The 24,208-nt window shown below is 37.2% G+C and overlaps 2 protein-coding genes across 3 annotated transcripts in view; one reads left to right on the plus strand and one right to left on the minus strand.

Moving 5' to 3' along the window:
• The window catches only part of LOC145664748 (uncharacterized), a 578,976-nt gene that overhangs the window by 403,833 nt on the left and 150,935 nt on the right, over positions 1-24,208 (minus strand). The gene's annotated exons all lie outside the window — the stretch shown is intronic.
• Positions 10,800-24,208, plus strand: part of LOC145664759 (uncharacterized) — a 143,438-nt gene continuing 130,029 nt past the window's right edge. Inside the window, exon 1 of the mRNA XM_081731701.1 lies at positions 10,800-12,568. Within this exon, the coding sequence (XP_081587827.1) occupies positions 11,140-12,366 (1,227 nt within the window). The 5' untranslated portion in view covers positions 10,800-11,139 and the 3' untranslated portion in view covers positions 12,367-12,568. The remainder of the gene's footprint in view (positions 12,569-24,208) is intronic.

Genomic DNA, 24,208 nt, shown 5'->3' on the forward strand with positions numbered 1-24,208 from the left:
TTTTTTCTGCTTGAAACATTTTAAGCTGGAGTGTCCATACGCCCTAAGCGGGTTTTAGGGTGTAAGATGCGTCCATGACATTGTTTAGGTGGGGATACATAATGTTTTCATTAAAAATGATGCAATCAAACTGCAAAATGGCAAATTTTGGGGGTAGAATGGAAACTTCAGGGGAGAATTATAAATTTGGGAGAGATAATAAATGTAGAAGGCAGAACGATAAATTTTGGGAGAGTTGAATAAGAACAAAAATCTATGAAAGAAAAATGTTCAAGCTAAAACGGGCACCTGGGATTCCTAGTTCGCACCTATAACAACAAAACTATAAATTTATTTTTATAATTAATTAACTTGTATTTTACGTCCTTATTCATCAGCAAGACTGTATACGACGAAATCTAGAGCTTAAATTAGGATCTGATCCAGGGGCGAATCCAGGACGAACTTCCGGGGGAGGCGATGGGTTGTAATACTGCTACTTAGAGCTACTTTTAAGAGCTCAAAACTCTGGGATTGATTTTATTTGTATATAAAGCAAGAAAGTTTCCTATTCTTCGGGAAGGGGGCAATTGCCCCTATCGCCCCCCCCCCCTCCTGGATCCGTCCCTGATCTGTACCACTGTATTGCATTTGATGCAATGTCCTCCCAGCTTCCAACGAAAATACAACCCGGAACCTCTTGTATGATCTGTCAGGAAAGTAAATGTACACCTATTTTTCGAGTCTGGCATTCCTGCGCTCCATCCGTGGAGAGTATGAAAATTAAATCAATCAAATGTTTACTGAGGGGCAAAAAGAAAAGCTTAATCTGAATAAGACACTGCAGAGGAGCACAAGCTGTGAATACGAATAGTGCATTGTGTAAATAAAGGACGACACCCAAAGAGAAAGCCAGAAACAGCTGTTAAACTTACAAAAAAAGAGTAAAAATTGTCGAAGTGGGAACATAAAACACAAATACAACAAATACGCCAACAACTAAACGATCAACATTCCATGATCTTGGTGTAGTGGTTAAGGTGCTGGCTTACAAATGCAAAGGTCGCAAGTTCGAATCTTAAGCGAGGACATTTTAAAAATTTTTATTAATAATACATACAACTCATGAGAGATGGTAAAAGAGGTCGTATTTAGTTTTTCGTAGCAATTATTATTGGTAATGTTTAGTACTGATAATACTTTTTGTCTTTGCGTATTGCTTTTATTCTTTTCTTCATTTCCAAAGAGAAGAATATCCGAACAAATGCCACCAAAATTCCTCATATTTTGAATGTAAACGCCATTTGCAATTAGTGAAGAATAAAAATTGAACGTTCCGATGTAGCTGCAAAAAGTAAAAAGAAAAACATGGAAGTGGACCATACTCATGGTTACTAAAAATACAATTTCTACATGCCTTGCACCTCCCGACCACGTTTCTACGTTAGCAAGTAAGAGGCTTGTGTTTAGGTTAGGCTCGTCAATACGTTTTGCAAAGGGGCCCGGTTTAGCTCTGCCGCACCAAAGGTGCGAGAAGGGAGAAAAACACCTTTTCTCTCTCCCTCTGTGTTTCTATTTATCTATCTATCTGTATATATATATATATATATATATATATATATATATATATATATATATATATATATATATATAACGCTATTTGTGAATGCCATAACCACCCTAATTTTCAGCGGATTGAGACGAAACTTGGCACAAACATTAATTGTTGAAATATCTTGATGAGTTCGTTAACCAGAATAATCAGATGAAAATGTTCAAAATGGTGGCCCTTCAAACTCTTAAAAAGTTCCAAGGGAACCAAATTTCGCCCATAAATAGGTATTCAGAAAGTTTGAATAAATTTTCCTCTTTTACTGAAATATTTGTGTGCAGAAACTTATTGAAATATTGGACCCGATTAATCGCCTAAAGAAGGTTCACGCCCTTTCGCTATGGTCAGGTTTTTTTTTTTTTTTTTTTTTGCAGGAGGGGGTTATTTTCCTATCGGAACAAGGTGATTGTTAGTGATGATATGAAATTACACATTGAAAGTGAAGTAACTTGTGTAACGTGTTATTTGAAAGAATAATATAATAAATGTGCATTCCTCTAACACAGAGAACTGTAAATCATGTATTTCGAGTTCGGGAGCCTGAATGGCGAGGAGTGTTATTTGATTTGCTTTTTAGTAACACATTGCATTGCAAATAAAGGTAGGCAACATTAGTGGTAAGTAAAATAATAATAATAATAATAATAATAATAATAATAATAATAATAATAATAATAATAATAATAATAATAATAATAATAGGTGTTGTTTGTGGCAAGGTAATATCTTAATCAATTCTTCTTCAAACGTAATGATTGTAACGCCATATCTCCCTTACAAACAAAATATTAGCAATTTGTATCGAGAGAACGAGAAACTGTAGAGCGATGGGACCAACGTTGGACAGTATGCACTCATAGTACTCAGAAAAGTAAGCGATTTCAATGCAAAATGAACGAAGAGTCATTGTCATGGGTACTCATGGGGCCACGGCAGAGCCCTCTTTAGGCAAAGTGACAATAACTTATATCGAGAGGTGATACTGGGATGGGACCAACTTTGGACACCGTGGACCCATAAAGCGCATCGAAAAAATAGGGGGGGGGCGCCAGCCAGCCTTACTTATTTCCACATAATAATATAAAATTATGTTGTCGAAATACTCACACGAGTTAGCTACTAATATTTCATATTATTATTATTATTATTATCGACAGCGTCTTTCCATTACGTGTGCGTGTTTGACATGAAGCCAAAGAGAAGATCCATCATTCGTAGAAAGAATAATAGTCAGTTACTTTAACTGTGAATGACAGCGAAAAATACGAAAAGAGTGGACTACCTGTAGCGCAAAGAAGCAATATTTTCTCTCAAATTGATAAAAAATCAAGCCGAGATTGATTCGAACTCGCATGGACAGCGCGAAAAGCCAGTGCTTTGTCCACTTTTTTTTTTAACTGACTCACTGAACGTGTTTCAGTAACTTACTTATTGCTAATTTTACTTGCTTCACTCGTTTAACTTGCTTTTTCTAATAACTTATAACGAAGGGACACGAACACAGAAACATCGAGAACAGTTAAAAATCATGGATGCTCTCCCGCCGGGAATCGAACCCGGAACTCCATACACCAAAGGCGCACGTGCTAGCGACTAGACCAGCGGGAAGGGCACCACTCTCTCCCTGTGTCGTTAGGGATTACGACCACTGTCTTGCCAGCTATCACTTCTGTGGGTTGTATACTATGATCACATGTTTCTTCTCTGCTGGAAGAGTAAAACCTATATTATATGTAATACATGAGGTATTTAGACCTACATGCTCTTCATATAATAAAAGGGTCATGCTGGGAATAAGAAAAAGAACATTTCTTGGACAAAACGGAAACTATTGGCATCAGAAATATTTATCTACGAGGCATGCGCAGTAGTATATTTCAGAATAGTTACTGTTTCGTTCAGTAAACGAAGAAAGGGGTATAAAAAAGCAAATATGTCGCGTCAACGAGATCGACCAGATTTGACAGGGGCGGAAGCAGATGTATAGTAATACAACAACTTCGCTCAGTTGATACGAGCCGAGCCGGTTGATATCACTACCCGAGTTGGTCTTCTGCTTGGGCTCAAGAATTCGACCGTGCAGGTCTCAGCCTTAATTTTAAGAACTACAGTATATACTTATATTGGTGATTACGACATTTGAGGCTGTCTCGTAATAATAATAAAAAAAAATCTTGTCTTCTCGTTATCTAGACGAGACGAGATACACTAAAATTGCCCCACGAGATGCACCAAAATTACGAGAGGAGACGCACCCTTGCCGTGAGCAACACTAAAAGTATCCCAAATTACTGCCTACATTTCTCATGGCTTTCGGTTTCCAGTCTAATCAGGCCATTATTTCAAAACGAGTTAAAACGAGCTGAACGAGCGAGAGAGCCATTATAAAACTCGACTCAACTCGAAACTCGACCTCGAAAACAGCGCCTTGGCTTGGAACTCAACTCAAGAAAAATACCTTTGACTCGACTCGGATTGAACTCGAGTCGAGTCGAATTTTGGCTCGACTCCTGCTCATTCCTATTCGTATTTGTATTTTGTTTCCACTTCAACAATTTCTACTCTTTTTTTTCTTCGTTTACCTATTGTTTCTGGATTTCTCTGTCGGTGTCGTCCTTTATTAACACCATGCACTATTCTTATTCCCAGCTTTTGACCCGCTTCAATGTCTTATTCAGTTTAGGCTTTTCTCCTTACATTGACTTGACATGTGATTGATTTAATTCTCACTTTCCGCGCACGACCGATGAAAATGTTTTATTATTATTATTATTATTATTATTATTATTATTATTATTATTATTATTATTATACTATTGAACATGTTTGGAACGAACCAATAATCTTATTGCAATGATATTTCCACCAAAGTGCATGCCGTAGTTAATTTATTCGTTGATCTGGAGACAATTTAGTGCCCATTAATAAACTAAATAACATACAATGGAGTAAAATTACAGAAATGATATCGTATTATACAGTAATTTCGCCGTGCAAGTTCAATAGTATAATAATAATAATAATAATAATAATAATAATAATAATAATAATAATAATAATAATAATAATAATAATAAAACATTTTCATCGGTCGTGCGCGGAAAGTGAGAATTAAATCAATCACATGTCAAGTCAATGTAAGAAGAAAAGCCTAAACTGAATAAGACATTGAAGCGGGTCACAAGCTGGGAATAACAATAGTGCACGGTGTAAATAAAGGACGACACCGAAAGAGAAATCCAGAAACAGCAGGTAAAAGGAGAAAAAAGAGTAGACATTGTTGAAGTGGAAACATAAAATACAAACACGAATAGGGATGAGCACAAGTCGAGCCAAAATTCAATTCGACTCGAGTTGATTTTGAGTTGATTTTCGTTTAGCGTCCCTTTCAGCAGCGAGGCTATATGAGACGTGGACCTACTGATTAACGTGGGATCCGAACCACATGAGCTCCCGCCGGGAATCGAACCCGGGTCTCCCACACCAAAGGCGCGTACGCTAACCGCTTAGCCACGGAGGAGCTCTCAATTCGACTCGAGTACAATTTGAGTCGAGTCAAAGGTAATTTTCTTGAATTGAGTTCCGAGCCAAGTCGCTGTTTTCGAGGTCGAGTTTCGAGTTGAGTCGAGTTTTATAATGGCTCTCTCGCTCGTTCAGCTCGTTTTAACTCGTTTTGAAATATTGGCCTGATCAGACTGGAAAGCAAAAGCCATGAGAAATGTAAGCAGTAATGTGGAATACTTTTAGTGTTGCTCACGACAGAGGTGCGTCTCATCTCGTAATTTTAGTGCATCTCGTGGGGCAATTTTAGTGTATCTCGTCTCGTCTAGATAACGAGAAGACAAGAGTTTATTATTATTATTATTATTACGAGACAGCCTCAAATGTCGTAATCACCAATAAAAGTATATACTGTAGTTCTTAAAATCAAGGCTGAGATCTGCACGGTCGAATTCTTGAGCCCAAGCAGAAGACCAACTCGGGTAGTGATATCAACCGGCTCGGCTCGTATCAACTGAGCGAACAGCTCGAGTCGGCTCGGTTGGGATGAGCCGATGACCCGAGCCTGCTTAGTTGGAACAAGCCATCGACTCAGCTCAATTGAGCCGATGGCTCGAGCTTTCTCGGTTGGGATGGGTCACCTACTCGGCTCATGTGAACCGGTTCGAGTCAGCTAAGTTGAAACTAGTTCATCAGCACGTTTCAACTCAGCTCAACTAAGCCGATGGCTCAAATCGGCTTGGTGTGGTGAGCTGTTGGCTCGGCTCACTTCTCGATTCGGTTCGATATTGAATGAGCTGTAAGCCGAGCCGCTCGAGCCGTTGAGAAGCCCAAACCCAGTCCCAGCTGTTTTGAATATGTTTGGATGAAGCCTATAACTTTTAATAATTTTTTGCTCGAGCCCGAATACTTGCCCTTCGGAACTCAAACCCAGAACGTGACCGATGTCCTTGCCTCCTGAAGACTTCCAGACGACCGAGATCGACAGTCAATTAGCTTTTACTATTCAGATACAAACCGTATATCTTTTAAAGATTATACATGGAGTTGATATAATAATAATAATAATAATAATAATAATAATAATAATAATAATAATAATAATAATAATAATAATAATAATAATAATAATAATAGTTTTAAACTTGCCCTGAAATTTGGCAAAACTTACTTAAAAGTAGAGATTTTGGGGAAAGGGTTCCGTACCTTCAAGACACACCTCTGCAACTACCAACATTTTAAACTAGAACCTTTTATTGAAGTTTCATATAGAAAGTATGTTTTGAGGAAAATAACTGTAATAAATATAACTGAATATCACGCGACAGTAAGGCATATAATAAACTAATTTTTAGAATATGCAGAGGTAAATATAAAAGCTTTGCTACAAAAATACCTACACAAAGCATAATTCAATGAGCTCTGAAATACAATGTAACGAAATAGCCTATGAGATTCAGTCTACAGAGCAATTGTTACTTAAAGAATGGACATACACAATCGAGACAAGACGGGAAATGTTTACGATACTTTTCGTCTCGTCTCGATTCTCATCTCCAAAGAGAGACGAAAATTTTGATTTAGCCCTGACCCGTCTCGAATGTAAAATGTTAATTCTCATGTTATTTTATTTGTTTTAGAAACGAGATGAGAAACTCCTCTTCTCGTGAGCAACATTAAACCAAACCGAAATATTCTTTCCAAATGTCACGTTTCTCCTTGTGATGGTATGACCTGAGCGATAATTTAGCTTCTAGCTTTTAATCTTCTACGAGATAATAATAATTATTATTATTACTATTATTATTCCTGAAGATTTGATAGTTCAAGTATTGAAACATCCGAGTATTCAAATATCTGAGCTGATCAATCGCCATCAAAAATTCTAAAGTAAGAAAAAAAAATTGCAACGTGCATTTGCAGAAGCACCTTGACCACTGAACCGCGATCGCTACGCGGTAAACGATCCGTCTTTAGTCTGGTTACGTTAAGTTTCTTTGTCTCCGCTTGCAAACTTGTATGTTATATTTTTCGATTCAAAATGTCTTTCGTATTTCTTTTATGAAGTCGGCAAAGTTTATATTAATAACTTGAGTTTTTCTTAAACCACTGGTTCACAAGTTCGTTCTTTCTCCACACGAAACTACAAATATGACAGATTGAATTCTCATATTCCCCATTTCTTTCAAAGCAGTCGCCATTACCTGGTCAAAGACTTATTTCCGCCACGATTCATATTAACCAAAATAAATTCATTTTTCGGAAGCGGAACTTTCACTTTCCAGATTTCGCAAAATTATGGAATTCAGTTATACTCCGGAATTCAGAAGAATTTCGGAACTCGGAAAGAATCCGGAATTTAGAAAATTCCGGAATTGAGAAAAACTCCGACTTTCGAAAAAATCCGGATTTTCCGAATTCCGGAATGTTAACGAAATCAGAAATTTCTAAATTCCGGATTTTTCCGAATTCCGAAATTATTACAAAATTGGAATTTTCCGAATTCCGGAATTTGTCCGGCTTTACTTTCGGGAGTCCGAAAACTAATAATTCCGGAACGGGCTATCCCTAGTTTATACATAACCTTTCAGAACACTAAGCTAGTAGCAGTCTACAAACAAACAAGTAATGCAAAGGATGTTGTATACTGCAATACGTCATGTAGGCCCCTATTAAAATCCGACACCATGACCCTTTTATTACATTATATGAAGAGCATGTAGGTCTAAATACCTCATGTATTACATATAATGTAGGTTTTACTCTTCCAGCAAAGAAGAAACATTTGATCATAGTATACAACCCACAGAAGTGATAGCTGGCAATACAGTGGTCGTAATCCCTAACGACACAGGAAGTAAGCGTTGCCATCGCCGCTGGTCTAGAGGCTAGCACGTGTACCTTGGGTGTATGAGGTCTCGGGTTCGATTCTCGGCGGGAGAGTATCTATCATTTTTAACTGTTCTCGATGTTTCTGTGTTCGTGTCCCTGTCGTTATAAGTTATTAGAAAAAGCAAGTTAAACGAGTGAAGCAAGTAAAATTAGCAATAAGTAAGTTACTGAAACGCGTTCGGTGAGTCAGTTAAAAAAATAGTGGACAAAGCACTGGCTTTTCGCGCCGTCCATGCGAGTTCGAATCAATCTCGGCTTGATATTTTATCCATTTGAGAGAAAGTATTGTTTCTTTTCGCTACAGGATGGATTTTCTCTTTGGTTTCATGTCAAACATGCTCACGTAATGAAAAGACGCTGTAGATAATAATAATAATAATAATAATAATAATAATAATAATAATAATAATAATAATAATAATAATAATAATAATAATAACATAATAATAATAATAATAATATGAAATATTAGTAGCTAACTCGTGTGTGTATTTCGACAATATAATTTTATATTATTATGTGGAAATAAGTAAGGCTGGCTGGCGCCCGCCTCCCTAATTTTTTCGATGCGTCTTATGGGTCCATGGTGTCCAACGTTGGTCCCATCCCAGTATCACCTCCTGTTTTCTCGATATAAGCTATCGACATTTTGCCTAAAGAGGGCTCTGCCGTGGCCCCATGAGTACCCATGACAATGACTCTTCGTTCATTTTGCATTGAAATTGCTTACTTTTCTGAGTACTATGAGTGCATACTGTCCAACGTTGGTCCCATCGCTCTACAGTTTCCCGTTCTCTCGATATAAATTGCTAATATTTTGTTTTTAAGGGAGATATGGCGTTACAATCATTACGTTTGAAGAAGAACTGAGGAAGATATTGCCTTGCCACAAACAACTCGTATTATTATTATTATTATTATTATTATTATTATTATTATTATTATTATTATTATTATTATTATTATTATTATTATTATTATTATTATTATTTTACTTACCACTAATGTTGCCTACCTTTATTTGCAATGCAATGTGTTACTAAAAAGCAAATCAAATAACACTCCTCGCTATTCAGGCTCCCGAACTCGAAATACATGATTTACAGTTCATTACGCGAAAGGGCGTGAACCTTCTTTAGGCGATTAATCGGGTCCAATATTTCAATAAGTTTCTGCACACAAATATTTCAGTAAAAGAGGAAAATTTATTCAAACTTTCTGAATACCTATTTATGGGCGAAATTTGGTTCCCTTGGAACTTTTTAAGAGTTTGAAGGGCCACCATTTTGAACATTTTCATCTGATTATTCTGGTTAACGAACTCATCAAGATATTTCAACAATTAATGTTTGTGCCAAGTTTCGTCTCAATCCGCTGAAAATTAGGGTGGTTATGGCATTCACAAATAGCGTTATATATATATATATATATATATATATATATATATATATATATATATATATATATATATATATATATACAGATAGATAGATAAATAGAAACACAGAGGGAGAGAGAAAAGGTGTTTTTCTCCCTTCTCGCACCTTTGGTGCGGCAGAGCTAAACCGGGCCCCTTTGCAAAACGTATTGACGAGCCTAACCTAAACACAAGCCTCTTACTTGCTAACGTAGAAACGTGGTCGGGAGGTGCAAGGCATGTAGAAATTGTATTTTTAGTAACCATGAGTATGGTCGACTTCCATGTTTTTCCTTTTACTTTTTGCAGCTACATCGGAACGTTCAATTTTTATTCTTTACTAATTGCAAATGGCGTTTACATTCAAAATGTGAGGAATTTTGGTGGCATTTGTTCGGATATTCTTCTCTTTGGAAATGAAGAAAAGAATAAAAGCAATACGCAAAGACAAAAAGTATTATCAGTACTAAACATTACCAATAATAATTGCTACGAAAAACTAAATACGACCTCTTTTACCATCTCTCATGAGTTGTATTATTAATAAAAATTTTTAAAATGTCCTCGCTTAAGATTCGAACTTGCGACCTTTGCATTTGTAAGCCAGCACCTTAACCACTACACCAAGACCAGGGAATGTTGATCGTTTAGTTGTCGGTGTATTTGTTGTATTTGTGTTTTATGTTCCCACTTCGACAATTTTTACTCTTTTTTTGTAAGTTTAACAGCTGTTTCTGGCTTTCTCTTTCGGTGTCGTCCTTTATTTACACAATGCACTATTCGTATTCACAGCTTGTGTCCCCTCTGCAGTGTCTTATTCAGATTAAGCTTTTCTTTTTGCCCCTCAGTAAACATTTGATTGTTTTAATTCTCATACTCTCCACGGATGGAGCGCAGGAATGCCAGACTCAAAAAATAGGTGTACATTTACTTTCCTGACAGATCATACCAAATATGCAAGCTATACTATTCCTTTAAAAAAAAAAAGTTTGTGGTAACCAGAACACGTTCCTTTTCATTGCATGAAAAGACTTCAAAGACACTTAAAAATACACATGCTCTTCAGTAGGGTTCGAACCCATGATGAGTTACGGGTTATAATTTGAAGCCTAGCGCTCAAGACCACTTGGCTATTGCTACCATTGAACTAAAGCGGAAGACAAAATTCTTTACAAAGTACACAATTTATTGTGAACAGGCAGTATTCTTAAAATAAGATTGATATATTATTTTAAAAAGGTCATTGCTGATAACATTTACAACGTAATAACTTTTAATTGGTATTATATTCTTCAGCGCAAATTCGATAAGACGCACTCTCATTGAAAAGAAATAATAAAAAAAAGAAACACCATTAATCATGGCTAATACGCATTTATACGTAAGTACTTGGTTAGTATGATTAGCCAGTGCCAGGAACGAACTTCACCAAGTAAACAGAACACGTATTTGTTAGCTCTGTAACTCGTGAATATCTTCTGTCAACTTTTTAAAGAGTGTTTGTTAAACTGTTAAGTCATTGTGAACACGTTTGGCAACGTTATCAGTAGCCTCCGACAGCGAGATATATTTAATTTTCTTCCTCCTTTTCCCTTGGACCCCTTCGTCTGAGTTAGTTTGTTCACTTCTATCACGACCAGTGGCGTTACACAACTAGTTCCATAATTTTATTGTGCGTATTCAGCTGTGCTCTTAAACAGCGAGAATCTTCAACTGCTGGAGTGTTTTTAACTTCGTCATGGAAGCTATAACGAAAGATTTTCTGCAGAATATTTTGTCTCATGAAGATCCGAATATTGAGGTCGTTCGCTTTACCGTCTCCGATGCTGTCGAGAAAGGTAATAACTTTATGTCGCTTGCGTATCGAGTGGTAGTGGAAACAAGCCCGTCAAGGTCGAACAACAACATAGTGAAAAAACATTTAATCATCAAGTTACAGCCAAACAACCCGATTCGAAGAGAGAAGTTTGGTAGTCAATTGGCCTTCGATAATGAATCTAATATCTACAACAAAATTATCCCAGAATTCCGGAATTTTGCTGCTTCTAAAGGCTGCCCCGACATTTTGCGTGCATTCCCACCTTGTTTACATGGACCCTTACACAACAACGAATTTATTGCGCTACGAGATATGGGAATTTTGGGATTTAAGATGGCTGAAAAACGCAAAGGACTTGACTTTAAACATTGTCAGTTAGTGATGCGCGCGTTAGGAGAGTTTCACGGGTGTTCTCTTGCAATGAAATACGAAGAACCAGAAAACTTCATTAGTCTTCGTAACCTTTTGGTTGAAGTGATGCTAAAGCCGGAACGTGATTCAGATTTTGACGGAAGTATAAATACAATGATTGATAAAACTTTAAATGCTTTCAGAGCTCGGTGTCATAACCCATCTGCAGTTGATAGGATCACAAAACTTAAAGATGGCTTCTTTCTAAAATTGTGTGACATTGTTAAACCTCAAGAACCTTTTTCGGTAATCACTCATGGTGACTGCTGGACTAATAACATGCTGTTTTTGTACGACGAAGACAAAAATCCAATCGATGTAAAATTGATCGATTTACAAATAGCTCGGTACGGATCATACGCTCTCGATCTTCATTATTTTCTCTACACAAGCACGACGCTTGATCTCAGGCAGAAATACCTGTACGATCTTCTCAAGACGTATTACAAAAGTATGTCTAAGGTTTTGAGAACCCTTTCTCCGGCATATGGCGAGCTTACTTTTAGCTCGGTCATACAAGAGTTCTACAGGTATCGAATGTTTGGACTTCTTGTAGGTATGCTCATGTTGCCATTTATGTTAGCGAACAGTGACAAGATGCCAGATTTAGAATCCCTGACGGAAGAGGATCTGACAGAAGACGGAATGAAGAAATGGAATAATACAGTGACTCCAGAGTACGAAGAAAGGATAGTGGACTTACTTAATGAATCCCTATCTTCTGGTGTTATATAAGATCCAAAGTCTGTTTGCCTATTACGGGCGACCTTATATTTTAGGTCAGTAGCGTGTGTGTATGTGTGTGTGAACACAAGGTCAAAGTCGTGTAGTTATCAAATGTTGACAAGTTTAAAATATCAGTTTTTTTTCTGATGATTTCAACGAGTACAAGTGCAGTAATTTATAATTCAATTCGATAGTGCGCATTTCCTAATACGTAAGTGATTTTTATCTAATATTCTTTGACGTAAAATTACTTCTAGAAATTTAACAGTGCCAGTAAGTAATTTTCTAAACATTTTGTTTGCTACTGTTACAATGAGCAAATCAAGAAATCCACTTTTGTAATGGAAGTTGGCGTGTGACATCAACTACAAAAAATACTTTTCGATGTGACAAAAAAAAAAAAAAGAAAGAAAGAAAAGAGAGCTTTATTATTTTTTTCGTTTCTCGCTGTAAGTGCTGACAGAGTTTTGTGTTAATTTATATTAAATATACCACCGCTTTTAGCAACTTTTAATATGTCTATTCTTAGTGGAAGCCCTAATAGAGTTCTGCGTTAATGCATGTTAAATTTACCACAGGTTTTATCAACTTACGATATGTATATTCTCGCTGGAAGTACTGATAGAGTTCTGTGTTTATTTATATTAAATTTACCGCCGCTTTTAGCAACTTTCAATATGCCTATTCTCAGTGGAAGCGTTGAAAGTGTTCTGTCTTAATGTATGTTAAATTTACCGCCGCTTTTACCAACTTCCGATATGTATGTTTCTACTGTAAGTGCTGATATCTTCGTTAATTTATATTAAATGTATCGCCGCTTTTAGCAATTTTCAATATGTTTGTTCACAGTAGAAACCCTGATAGAGTTTTGTGTTAATTCATATTAAATTTACTGCTGCTTTTTCCAACTTCTGATATGTATAATCTCCCTGGAAGTGCTGATAGAGTTCTCGTTAATTTATCTTTTATATTTAGCTGCACTTTCGCCAACTTTCAGTGAATATACTTTGTAAATGTTTACTTAACAATTCAATAAACACTTCAATATGATTTCTTCGTTGAATTGTAACGTCTCTTTTCTTCACCGAGGCTATATCAGATGAAACTTCCAAACTACTACACAGATTTGTATCCGAAGCTAGTACGTCACATGGAATCGGACCCGGGACCACGCGAATGGAAAACACGATTGTTACTCACTTGTTCACAAAGGGGTACAAAAAAAACTTTAAAAGTTCGTTAAATTAAGTGGGTGATGAAATTATAATCAATAGTAGGTGTGAGCAATGATAAATGAAATGAAGTTTTTAGTTTTACGTCTCACGTTTATCTCTTTAGCTTAGAGTAGACGGATGATCAATGGCGGTAATTGGTTAAGATAGAAAGTGTCGAATGAGAATGTGGGAGGAAATAGGAGAAAATACATGGATATGATGTAGTCCACCAGAAATTCACTTGTCCTGGGATCGAACCAGACAACCCTTGCAATAAAGGTGAACGATCTGACACCGTATCCGTATCAACAGTAGATGTTTAGAATGGTGGACTAATGGGTTATGATCAGTGAAACGGTCAATGGCATTACAATTCGAATTCATTTTTCTTTCTATAATATTCTTTTTGTTTTAAAACTTTAATTATGTCATGGGAAAATCAACAACTAAGCATTTTCTTATATAAATTTCTTTTAGGAACATTTTTTTTAAAATAATGATATTAAGCATCCTATAGATGCTTCACGTATATATATAGTTTCGTATTCCATCCCAATTAACTTCCCACAATTCAGATACAAAGTTAAAGTATTTTGCTTTGAAATAACTATATCCCATAAACGAGCAGAGATGGCCTACTAGTTAGTGTTTCTTGAATCATCAAACCTGGACGATGTACATATTTAGATACAAACGGATCTGAAATTTTGTACACATTGTGAGATTTGTCATTAGTAAATCTAATATTTTAATCATGTCAGTTTTTTAACATCAGTTCTAGATTCAACTTTGTTGAAAGATATGAAATTGGCAAGAGCAAAATATAATGCTCCACCTTGTCTAATAAATCTAACTTGAATCTGTTATCAAAGGTACATTAACTTCCTAAGTTCTTGAAAGTAAATTGTAATGCTCCAGAACTGGGTGTAAAATAAACAATGAATATTAAATACGAGCAATTTTTTACTAGGGTTTTAAGATAAATTGTTTCGAAAAAAAATGAAATGAAATTTTTGTGTTTTACGTCCCACGATTATGCCAAAGGAGACAGTGACGATGAGAGATGAATGAAATGGTGGAATGAAGAAAGTGGGAGGAAACGGGAGAACCCTGAGAAAACCCACGCACACGGTATTTGTCCATCACAAAGTTTACTTGGCGGGAGCAGGGTTTGAACCCAGGACCCCAAGCACCAGAGGTGAACGCTCTACCACTTTTTTTTCTAAAACTTCCTGACTTATTTTGTACTGCAACCACTTTTCAGGACTATTAGACACGACAGGGACACGAACACATCGAGGACAGTTAAAATTCCACCCTTGCTACTACAGAGGGACTCGAACCCCCAGCAAGCCCGTAGCGAGCCTGATTGCTTAGGGCGGGCAATGATTAATACTGAGGGGCAATGGCAGGGACCTCAAGGAACACAAAAACTATTTCTCTCTCTATATATATATATATATATATATATATATATATATATATATATATATATATATATATATATATATATATATATATATATATATAGTTTTTGTTCCTTGAGGCGCTTGTTGTTGTCAATGTCTATGTTCATTTATATATTTATTTATTATCTATGAAATCTATAAGAAAGTTGAAACACTTTATTATGCTGATAAATATTACAGTGCCAAATCCACGACTATCAAATATCATCATTAACTTTTTTTTTTTTTTTTTTGTTAGAATGATGGTATATAATTCAATATATATTTTAATACACTAAGTAGTACTAAAAGTAAAAAATATTTATTTTAGAAAAAATTATTAACTGTTATCTAAATTATAGTATTTTGGAACTACATTACTTTTATTACAAGTAGATTATGGAATATTTATATGTATAAAAATTAACAACCCTGACATAAGTAAAATAAATATTTTCTACAGTCCTTATGTAAGTAATTACATCAAAACGAGTTTACGTGAGCACTTCGCAAATTCAGTTACAAACTGGTCTAGATCTAGTGCACGCAGAATATCTTTGTTGTAAGCCAGGAGAACGAGGTCCGATTTTCTTTCATGTCCCATAGACAGACGTTGAGGTCGAATGAGAGCTGTCAGATGTGAGAAGCAGTTTTCGGCCGTGGACGTAGAAGACGGAATAGTTAGAGCCAGGCCCGTAGCCAGCCTCCAAATTTAGGGGGGGCTAAATGTAAATTACGGTGGGCACACACATACTGTGAGACAGACATTATATATATATATATATATATATATATATATATATATATATATATATAAACAATATGTCTGTCTCTGTTTGTGATGATGAATAACTTGTTATGCTCTTAAAACTAAACCTACAGCATGAAGGAATTAGTATTAAAATTTTCTCCTATAGCCTTAGTACAACTGTACCTGAAAGCTAGAATACTATGTGTTTCCTTTTTATTTATTTGTTATGACAACAAAATATTTCTTCCGTTTTCTCATCTTCAAGGAAATAAAAAAATATTTTTTAAAAAAATAGTTGGCCGAACGAACCAATCATTAACATTTCCAAAGAATTAGTACATGAAATAGTTTTTTTTTTTTTAATATATTTGTGAAACTTGAAAACATCTAGAGAGTAATGAGATTTAATACTATCTTCGAAGAGATTCTACAGAGGAAGGTCTCAAAATCTTAAATCAATATTTTGAAATACATGTGGCCTAAACAAATATATGTATATTGGAAAAATGAAATTAACATCTTACCTGTATTATTATTTACATCTTCTTAGATATGAAACTTTATATTTCTTCAAATAACTCGCGCTTTATTTTACACATGCACTTCTAAACATTTTTGATCAGTTTTTTATGGTGATGTTCGAAAGAAATAATGATATGTTTATGGGATTTTGCTATCTACTTTATAAATTTCATAAGATTAATAAACACAAACAGAACACGCATATATACACTCCTCATGTTGGCACACTATAGTAGAAACAAGATGAACATTTGAACAATCACTAACAACACAATCACAGTATGTCTCCTTGTTTTGGATGCTGCCAATCTTAGAACAATTGTGTCCAGATCGAGTTGAGTTGATTTTAGTTTAGCGTCCCTTTCAGCAGCGAGGCTATATGAGACGTGGACCTACTGATTAACGTGGAATCCGAACCACATGAGCTCCCGCCGGGAATCGAACCCGGGTCTCCCACGCCAAAGGCGCGTACGCTAACCGCTTAGCCACGAGGGAGCTCTGTCCAGATCGAGGTTCCTGGTGATGTCCCTGTTGCAACTCAACAAAACAAGATCGGCTTTGCGGTCGTGAGACATCGATAACCTTTGAGGTCGTAAAATTGATGTCAAGCGGGAGAAGCAGTTTTCTACGGTAGAAGTACTAATTGGTATGGCTAGAGCTGCCTCTACCAAAAGATTAATCCCGGGAAAGGCTGCCCCCTATGTTTGCAATTTATTAGCCAATTCTGCAAGAGAAGTTACATTCTGAATAAGTGTTTTAGCTAATTCAAGTTCAGCAGTTAAATTTTTTAATGCTTCTTGGTATTGTGGGCTGTGAATCAACAGTCCCTTTAACGTATTCAATTTTACCACTGGTCCTAACTGAAGCAAGTACTTGCAAACAGCTGTTATAACTTCATTGTTCTTTTCTTGAAACCGATTTGTAATATCACTGCAACAATGATCAATTATCTCATAATATATTCGCAAATACTCTGCTTCATCATCACTTTTACCTTCAAAGTTAACACCACTAGCATCAACAATACTGTCAGAAAACACACGTGGAAGATAACGTTTTCGTTTCAATGGAGGATCACATCCGAAAGCATCACATTCTTCTTTTACTGTATCTAAAATATCTTTGCATACAGTAGGTTTTCTCATTTCTTGCAGTTGACTTTGTACACTTTCTATTAATTTCAGTGCTGCCTCAATATCTAATTTCTACTGTTGTAGTAGTACAGTAGCTGGTTTCAGATACCCCAATACATTAACCATAAATTTTGTGAGGAATTGAAACATTGTCTGTTTCATTTGTCACAACAACCCAATAGCCTCCGTCTTAAGTTGCCCAAATTTACTTCCAGTTGAGGAATCCACGATGGACTCAAGTGTTTCTAGAATTAACTCCTTTTGTGAATGAACAACGTTAGCTGATTCCAAATGTCCTGTCCATCTTTGCCTTAGCAATCGTTTTAGAGCATTTTCCTCATAAATCTGTGCAACACGTCCTTTTCTTTAAAAAAAAAAAAAAAAAAAAAAAAACAATTGTTCACACAAATCAAAATAGTCCTTAACTTCCAGTATATTTTCAATAGAAAGCATTACAACCAAGTACAGTTGGTGGTTAAAACGATGAACAAACAATATTTCTCTGTTCAGTTCTTTTGATATCAAACTTTGAACACCACCAATTGCACCTTTCATAACAGAAGCACATAATATGATTGGGCAATGAGTTTACTAGAATTAAGCGTAAGCTCACTTAACACGGACATAATTTCGGACGTAATATTTTTAGCATCTTGTGAACGAAGATTCAAGATAGCAACACATCTTTCTGTTGGTTTCATATTAACGGTATATCGAAAGGCGATTGCTAAATCTTCAATGCCTTGCTTATCCCGGGTTTCATCTGCCAACAGAGAAATGCATTTACTTTCTTGAATTTGATTCATAATGTTTTCTATGACGGTATTAGCCATAACATGTATGACTTCATTTTGAATTTCGGAGCTAGTATATTTTGCGTTCGCTGGAATGGTCTTACATATTTCCGCAAGCTTTTTTTCCTTCCTCATGAAAAAGTCCACTGGGATCTACATCTTTACATTCAGAGTTCCCTCTTAAAGGTAGTTCATTAATAACCAAAAACTTTATTACTGCAGCTATCGATTTCACGTAATACCTATTTTTTTCTACTAAGTCACTGCCCATAATTTTCCCAATAGTTTCTCCCGTTTCTTCTCTTTGTTTCTGTTCTAAATATATACTCATTGCAAGCTTGTGCGACTGGGAGCTGCAATGTTTCTGAGACCCTTTGCCTTTTTCTGTTGCGTGCTTCCAATCACTGTATCCAGAAGTTACAAATGCTGGATCCGAATTACTTGTTGGAAATTTCCTACACGGAAAACAAAAGGCTGAATTGTCAATAACGGTCTATTCTAACCATTCCCTTGATTTGAAACAGGAATATTGAAATCTTCTCTTCTGCCCTCCTGTTCTAGTTTCTGGACAAGACGTCAAGTAAGTCTGTGCAGGTTTGTCGATACCGAGGTCTGAAGGTACCGAGGATGCTTTTGAGGTATCATCTAATTTTTCACTGCTATCTGTTACTATAGATAAGGTGTCTTTCTCTTTGCTAGATGCGCCACTCGCAGAAGAGTTGTCTAGAACAGATTTTTCATTTAAAGAACTTGCTGAAATTACACCACGCTTACTACCGGTTGCAGAAAAGAATTTTTCTATATCGAAGCTTGCTTAGAAGTGATAGTCACCAGCTCCTTGGAATGAATCTGAAAAAAATAAAACAAAACATTACTAAGCATAGTTTTAAAATACGGTACAGTGTAGTTTTGGCACTAGGCCAAAAGAGACAGGTAGATTTCTTTAATTCTTAGGAATTTTCGGTCACATTCTACTATTAGACCAATTTTAAAGTCAGTTCCTTTCTTTTTACTTTTCTTTTCTTTCTTTCTTTCTTACTTTCTTTTTTTCTTTTTTTTTGTGTGTGTGTGTGTGCTGAGAAAGCTCGATATATTTATGCATGAAAATATGATTTTAAACATTTATTCAGAGCCGTCATTTTAAAACCAAATTTAGATGTAAACCTTTAGTAATTAATGTGTTATCAAATTCGCAAAAGACGTTGTGGAACCTACGAAATACACATATTGTTGAAATTTTTAATCAAATCATGTTAGCTGAAACATGTTACCTAAGGCAACAAAAATATCACTTTTATTTTGTCAAATTTGGTTCCATCTGTTAATATCCCGCCAAACAGCAACCAGCTTAGTCTACTAGATCAGTGGTTCTCAAACTTTCCGATAACGCGGACCCCCTGTTCATTCAGAAAGTGATCTGCAGACCACCTGGCAATGTAATCTGAAATTTCACATGGTATTAAAAAAATAGGCTGCAGGGAAGCAAACTGGTTCACACTGGTTTTTCATGAATCTAGTAAATTAGACCACGAGAAACATGAATCTGAAGGAATTTTGACGATTCGAATTTCGGAACTCGAGATATTCGAATTTGAAGTCACCAGGGAAGCAAACTGGTTCACACTGTTTTCTCATGAATCTAGTAAATTAGACCACGAGAAACATGAATTTGAAGGAATTTTGACGATTCGAATTTCGGAACTCGAGATATTCGAATTTGAAGTCACCAGGGAAGCAAACTGGTTCACACTGTTTTCTCATGAATCTAGTAAATTAGACCACGAGAAACATGAATTTGAAGGAATTGTGACGATTCGAATTTCGGAACTCGAGATATTCGAATTTCAAGTCACCAGGGAAGCAAACTGGTTCACACTGTTTTTTCATGAATCTAGTAAATTGGACCACGAGAAACATGAATCTGAAGGAATTTTGACGATTCGAATTTCGGAACTCGAGATATTCGAATTTGAAGTCACCAGGGAAGCAAACTGGTTCACACTGGTTTTTCATGAATCTAGTAAATTAGACCACGAGAAACGTGAATTTGAAGGAATTTTGACGTTTCGAATTTCGGAACTCGAGATATTCGAATTTCAAGTCACCAGGGAAGCAAACTGGTTCACACTGGTTTTTCATGAATCTAGTAAATTAGACCACGAGAAACGTGAATTTGAAGGAATTTTGACGATTCGAATTTCGGAACTCGAGATATTCGAATTTGAAGTCACCAGGGAAGCAAACTGGTTCACACTGTTTTTTCATGATTCGAGTAAATTAGACCACGAGATACATGAATTTGAAGGAATTTTGACGTTTCGAATTTCGCAACTGGAAATATTCGAATTTGAAGTCACAAGCGAAGCAAGCTGATTCACACCGGTTATTGACAATTATCGTAAATTAAACTGTGAGAAACATTGATTCGAAATAAATTTGACGATCACACTTTTGAAACTGAAGATACTTGATTTTGAAATATGGATGCCGTTGCGACGGTTTCCTGCATAATTTTGATATGAACCTTTCTGTGGACTCCGATACATGAAAATTTGTTTCCCTTTTCCTTTCGTATGTAGTAATTAGGACTTTCCGAATCGTAATAGTTTGTTTGATTTATTGATAAATAGTAGTGTATATAACAAATAACTCTTGTTTATCGAATATTCTACTTTTTAGTTTTTGGCACGTAGCCTACTATATATTTTTCTACTAGCCTACTATATTTAAAGTACTCCTTTATATTTTATTGACTGAGCGGCACGCTGAAGCAACATAAGTAGAAACGTAGAAAATAGGAAATGGCACTACCTAAGCATAATATACTTAAAAAGATCGAAATATTTACAAGTGAATAAAACGAGTGACGATCAATCAGAAGTAATCATGTTCATCTGCTTTGGATATATTGGAGTAAAAGTTCTCTTCCTCCTCCTCCTCCTCCTTCTTCTTCTTCTTCTTCTTCTTATTATTATTATTATTATTACAGTAAAACTTGTATGAAACTGAATGTATTGGATTCAACATTTTCTTACGTTTGGGTCAGATTTCCGTTTTGCACAAATTTGGGAAGAAATAAAATTAACCATTGGGACTTTAAAAGGTTTCCGATATAGATAAATTTTCGCCTTATTTAAATTTTGATTAATACAAATTTCACTGTATATGAAAATAATTTGTTTTACTCTTATGTTATGTGGAGTTCAAGAAACTAGTGGAAAATATTAACTATAGGAGCATTTTATATATGATGCCGTATAGATGGCAGAAAAGAAATAATGTTTTCGGTACATAAAGTTTCAGCTTCATGTTTGATGTAATTTGTAACTAACTTACAGGTTATTTTGTAATAATTAGTTATTTCCTGGAAATTAATATTTAAATACAAATTGCATGAATTGTGAAGTTTATGTGAACTACTTTAAAACAAACTGTTATATTTACAGTATCCTGGTAGTATATAATTTCTGTTGTTTAAATCTTGTCTCTATACAGAGTTAATGTTTACGAGAGAGAAGACGGCTTTTTTCGCGCTCCTCGAAAAACGTGTTTTATCTGTGGAAATAAACTTTATTTCGTCCAAATTCATATTTAGCGAGTGAATTAGCATCCCATCATCACTTTGGTGAACTTTCAGCGAGGCACGATAACTGTAAGTGGCTGTTTTCGCTACACTAAGTGTGCATGCTCTAGCTAGCAGTAGGGGAGAAGTAGCATAGCAGTAGCTAGAACAACGAACAACAGCCACAATAAGCGCCATTTCAGTTGGCAGTTGGCAGTTGGCAGTGTCATGGCGTGTTGGTCTGAAGTACCGGGCCGAAGCCCTTGCCTTCCATCTGTGATAGTTGTGTGTGATTGGTGGTCCAGCGTTTCTGGTGTTGGAGTCTGCTACTGTCGCAGACTCTGGCTTGGGAAGATCTGGTCGACTACTGGGGTTGAGGCATCCTGTGGTGTCTTCTGGCTAGTGGCGGTGGTCTCGCTAGGTCGGTGACTGCAGGGTTTTCGTGTTGTCGTGTTCGGGCCCAGAAGGTCGCTGAAAGGCTGCGTCTTGTTTCGCTGAGGAGCGGCAGATTGAGGTCTTCGTGGATCTGGTCGACTCTTGTATCCATCGAGTGTCCTGTTATTGCCCTTGCTGTCCTATTCTGGACAACTTGCAGCGGTCTGAGGTGGCTTTGCGCTGCGTGTTCCCATGCTTGATGGGCGTAGAGCAGAAGTGGCCGAATGTATACTATGTACACATTCCTTCTCGCCTCGTGGGATAGTTGTCTGGTGAGGAAGATAGGCAGCAGGGCACGGAATCTCCGGTTCGCTCTGTCGGTGGTATCTGTCAGGTGCTGCCGGAAGGTGAGTTTTTGGTCCAAGAGTATACCCAGGTATCTGGCACTCTGCTGCAGTCGTAGCGGAGTCCCTTGATACGTAATGTTGTATTCCTTCGGGGCTCGTTTCCTGTTGAAGTCCACCAGGGCAGTTTTGTCCGTGTTGATCTTTATTTTCCAGTTCCGCGTCCATGTCTCAAGGAGGGCGATGTGTCTCCTAAGAGCCATTTCCGCGTACCTGTGGTTTCTGTTGCTGGCGAACAATGCAGTGTCGTCCGCGAACGTCGCTGTCATCGTTGCGGGTGTGGTGGGCAGGTCTGCTGTGTAGATGTTGTACAGCAAGGGTGAAATGCATGACCCTTGTGGTACTCCTGCTCGTATTGGCCTCGGATCTGTGTTTGCTCCGGAGTGAAAGACTCGGAAGCTCCTGTTGGAGAGGTAGCTCTTCACTATTCGGGTTAGGTATCTGGGGATGCCAGCTGAGGTCATCTTATGCAGAAGTCCATCATGCCACACTCGATCGAAGGCTTTTTCCACGTCTAAGAACAAGCCTAGTGTGTGACCGCCTTCGTTAAATTGTTGGGTGATTGTTTCTACTGCTCGGACCAGTTGCAGCGTAGTACTGTGTCCAGCTCGAAAGCCGAACTGGTGGTGAGGAATGATGTTCCGGTCCGCGACGCACTGAGTCAGTTTCTTCTGGAGGATGCGCTGGTACTCGCTATACAGTTTTGTTGAATTTCCGAGTGTGTCCCCGAACAGAGCAACAAATCTGATTGGTCGGAGAGACGCAAGCTCACCGGCCAATCACAGCGCAGAACCGACCGACGGTTTTCTATAAAAGTTAGACCCAAACCAGCTTCCACCGCAGTTCGCTGCATACACCCACAGAGAAGAGTGGTTAAAAATCAAACATAGGTCCCGTCTAACAGAATAAACTGTATCTCCCAGCCCAAGATAGTGCATAACACAGTGTTTTCTGCAATTAGGCAAAAAGAAAAATCGGCCCGGCGGGAGCAAGCCCAATAAGCTCCCGTCTGACTCCCCACTGTACACCCAAGGAACATTGAGTATAAAAAGAACAGACATTGGTCCTTTCCAGAGCCACGTCCAGTGCGTCACAAGCGGTCCTTACAAGGGCCACAGTGAAATTCATAATAACTGACAAAGCTAACCAAGTGCAAACTGAGAAGATGAAACACCCTCAGGCCCGTAGTGCTACACCTGAAGAGTACCCCCCCCTCCCGGTGAGAAGGCCCCCCCCAGAACAAGTAGGCACCCTGAGCGACCAATTAAAGAATCTGAAATTCGTCAGCTTGGGAGCAGTGCAGCGACGTCGCACGGCATGCTCCAAGCAACTGCAAGTGCCCCTCAGCTACCAAGACCTGCAGGAGCTCACCTCCCCCTCCCCAAAACCCAAGGAACAAGACAAACTCCCCACTGTGCCAACCAGTGAACCTGACCCAACAACAAACGTAGTGGAAATGACGGAAATCGAGTCCGCCAGTGACTACGACACTCAGGACGAGCAAGCGCCTGAGGGAGAGTTCCGGCAACCGAAGAAGCGAGCTAAGCGCACTCGCACGCAGAACATCTCATCGTTAATAGAATTCAAAAACAAATTCTCTTCACTAGAAAATCTCCCAGAAAATCAAGACCAACCATCAGAGAACGAC

This window comes from Thermobia domestica, chromosome 1 (assembly GCF_964235325.1).
Source record: "Thermobia domestica chromosome 1, izTheDome1.hap1.1, whole genome shotgun sequence".
NCBI classification, from domain to species: Eukaryota; Metazoa; Arthropoda; class Insecta; order Zygentoma; family Lepismatidae; genus Thermobia; species Thermobia domestica.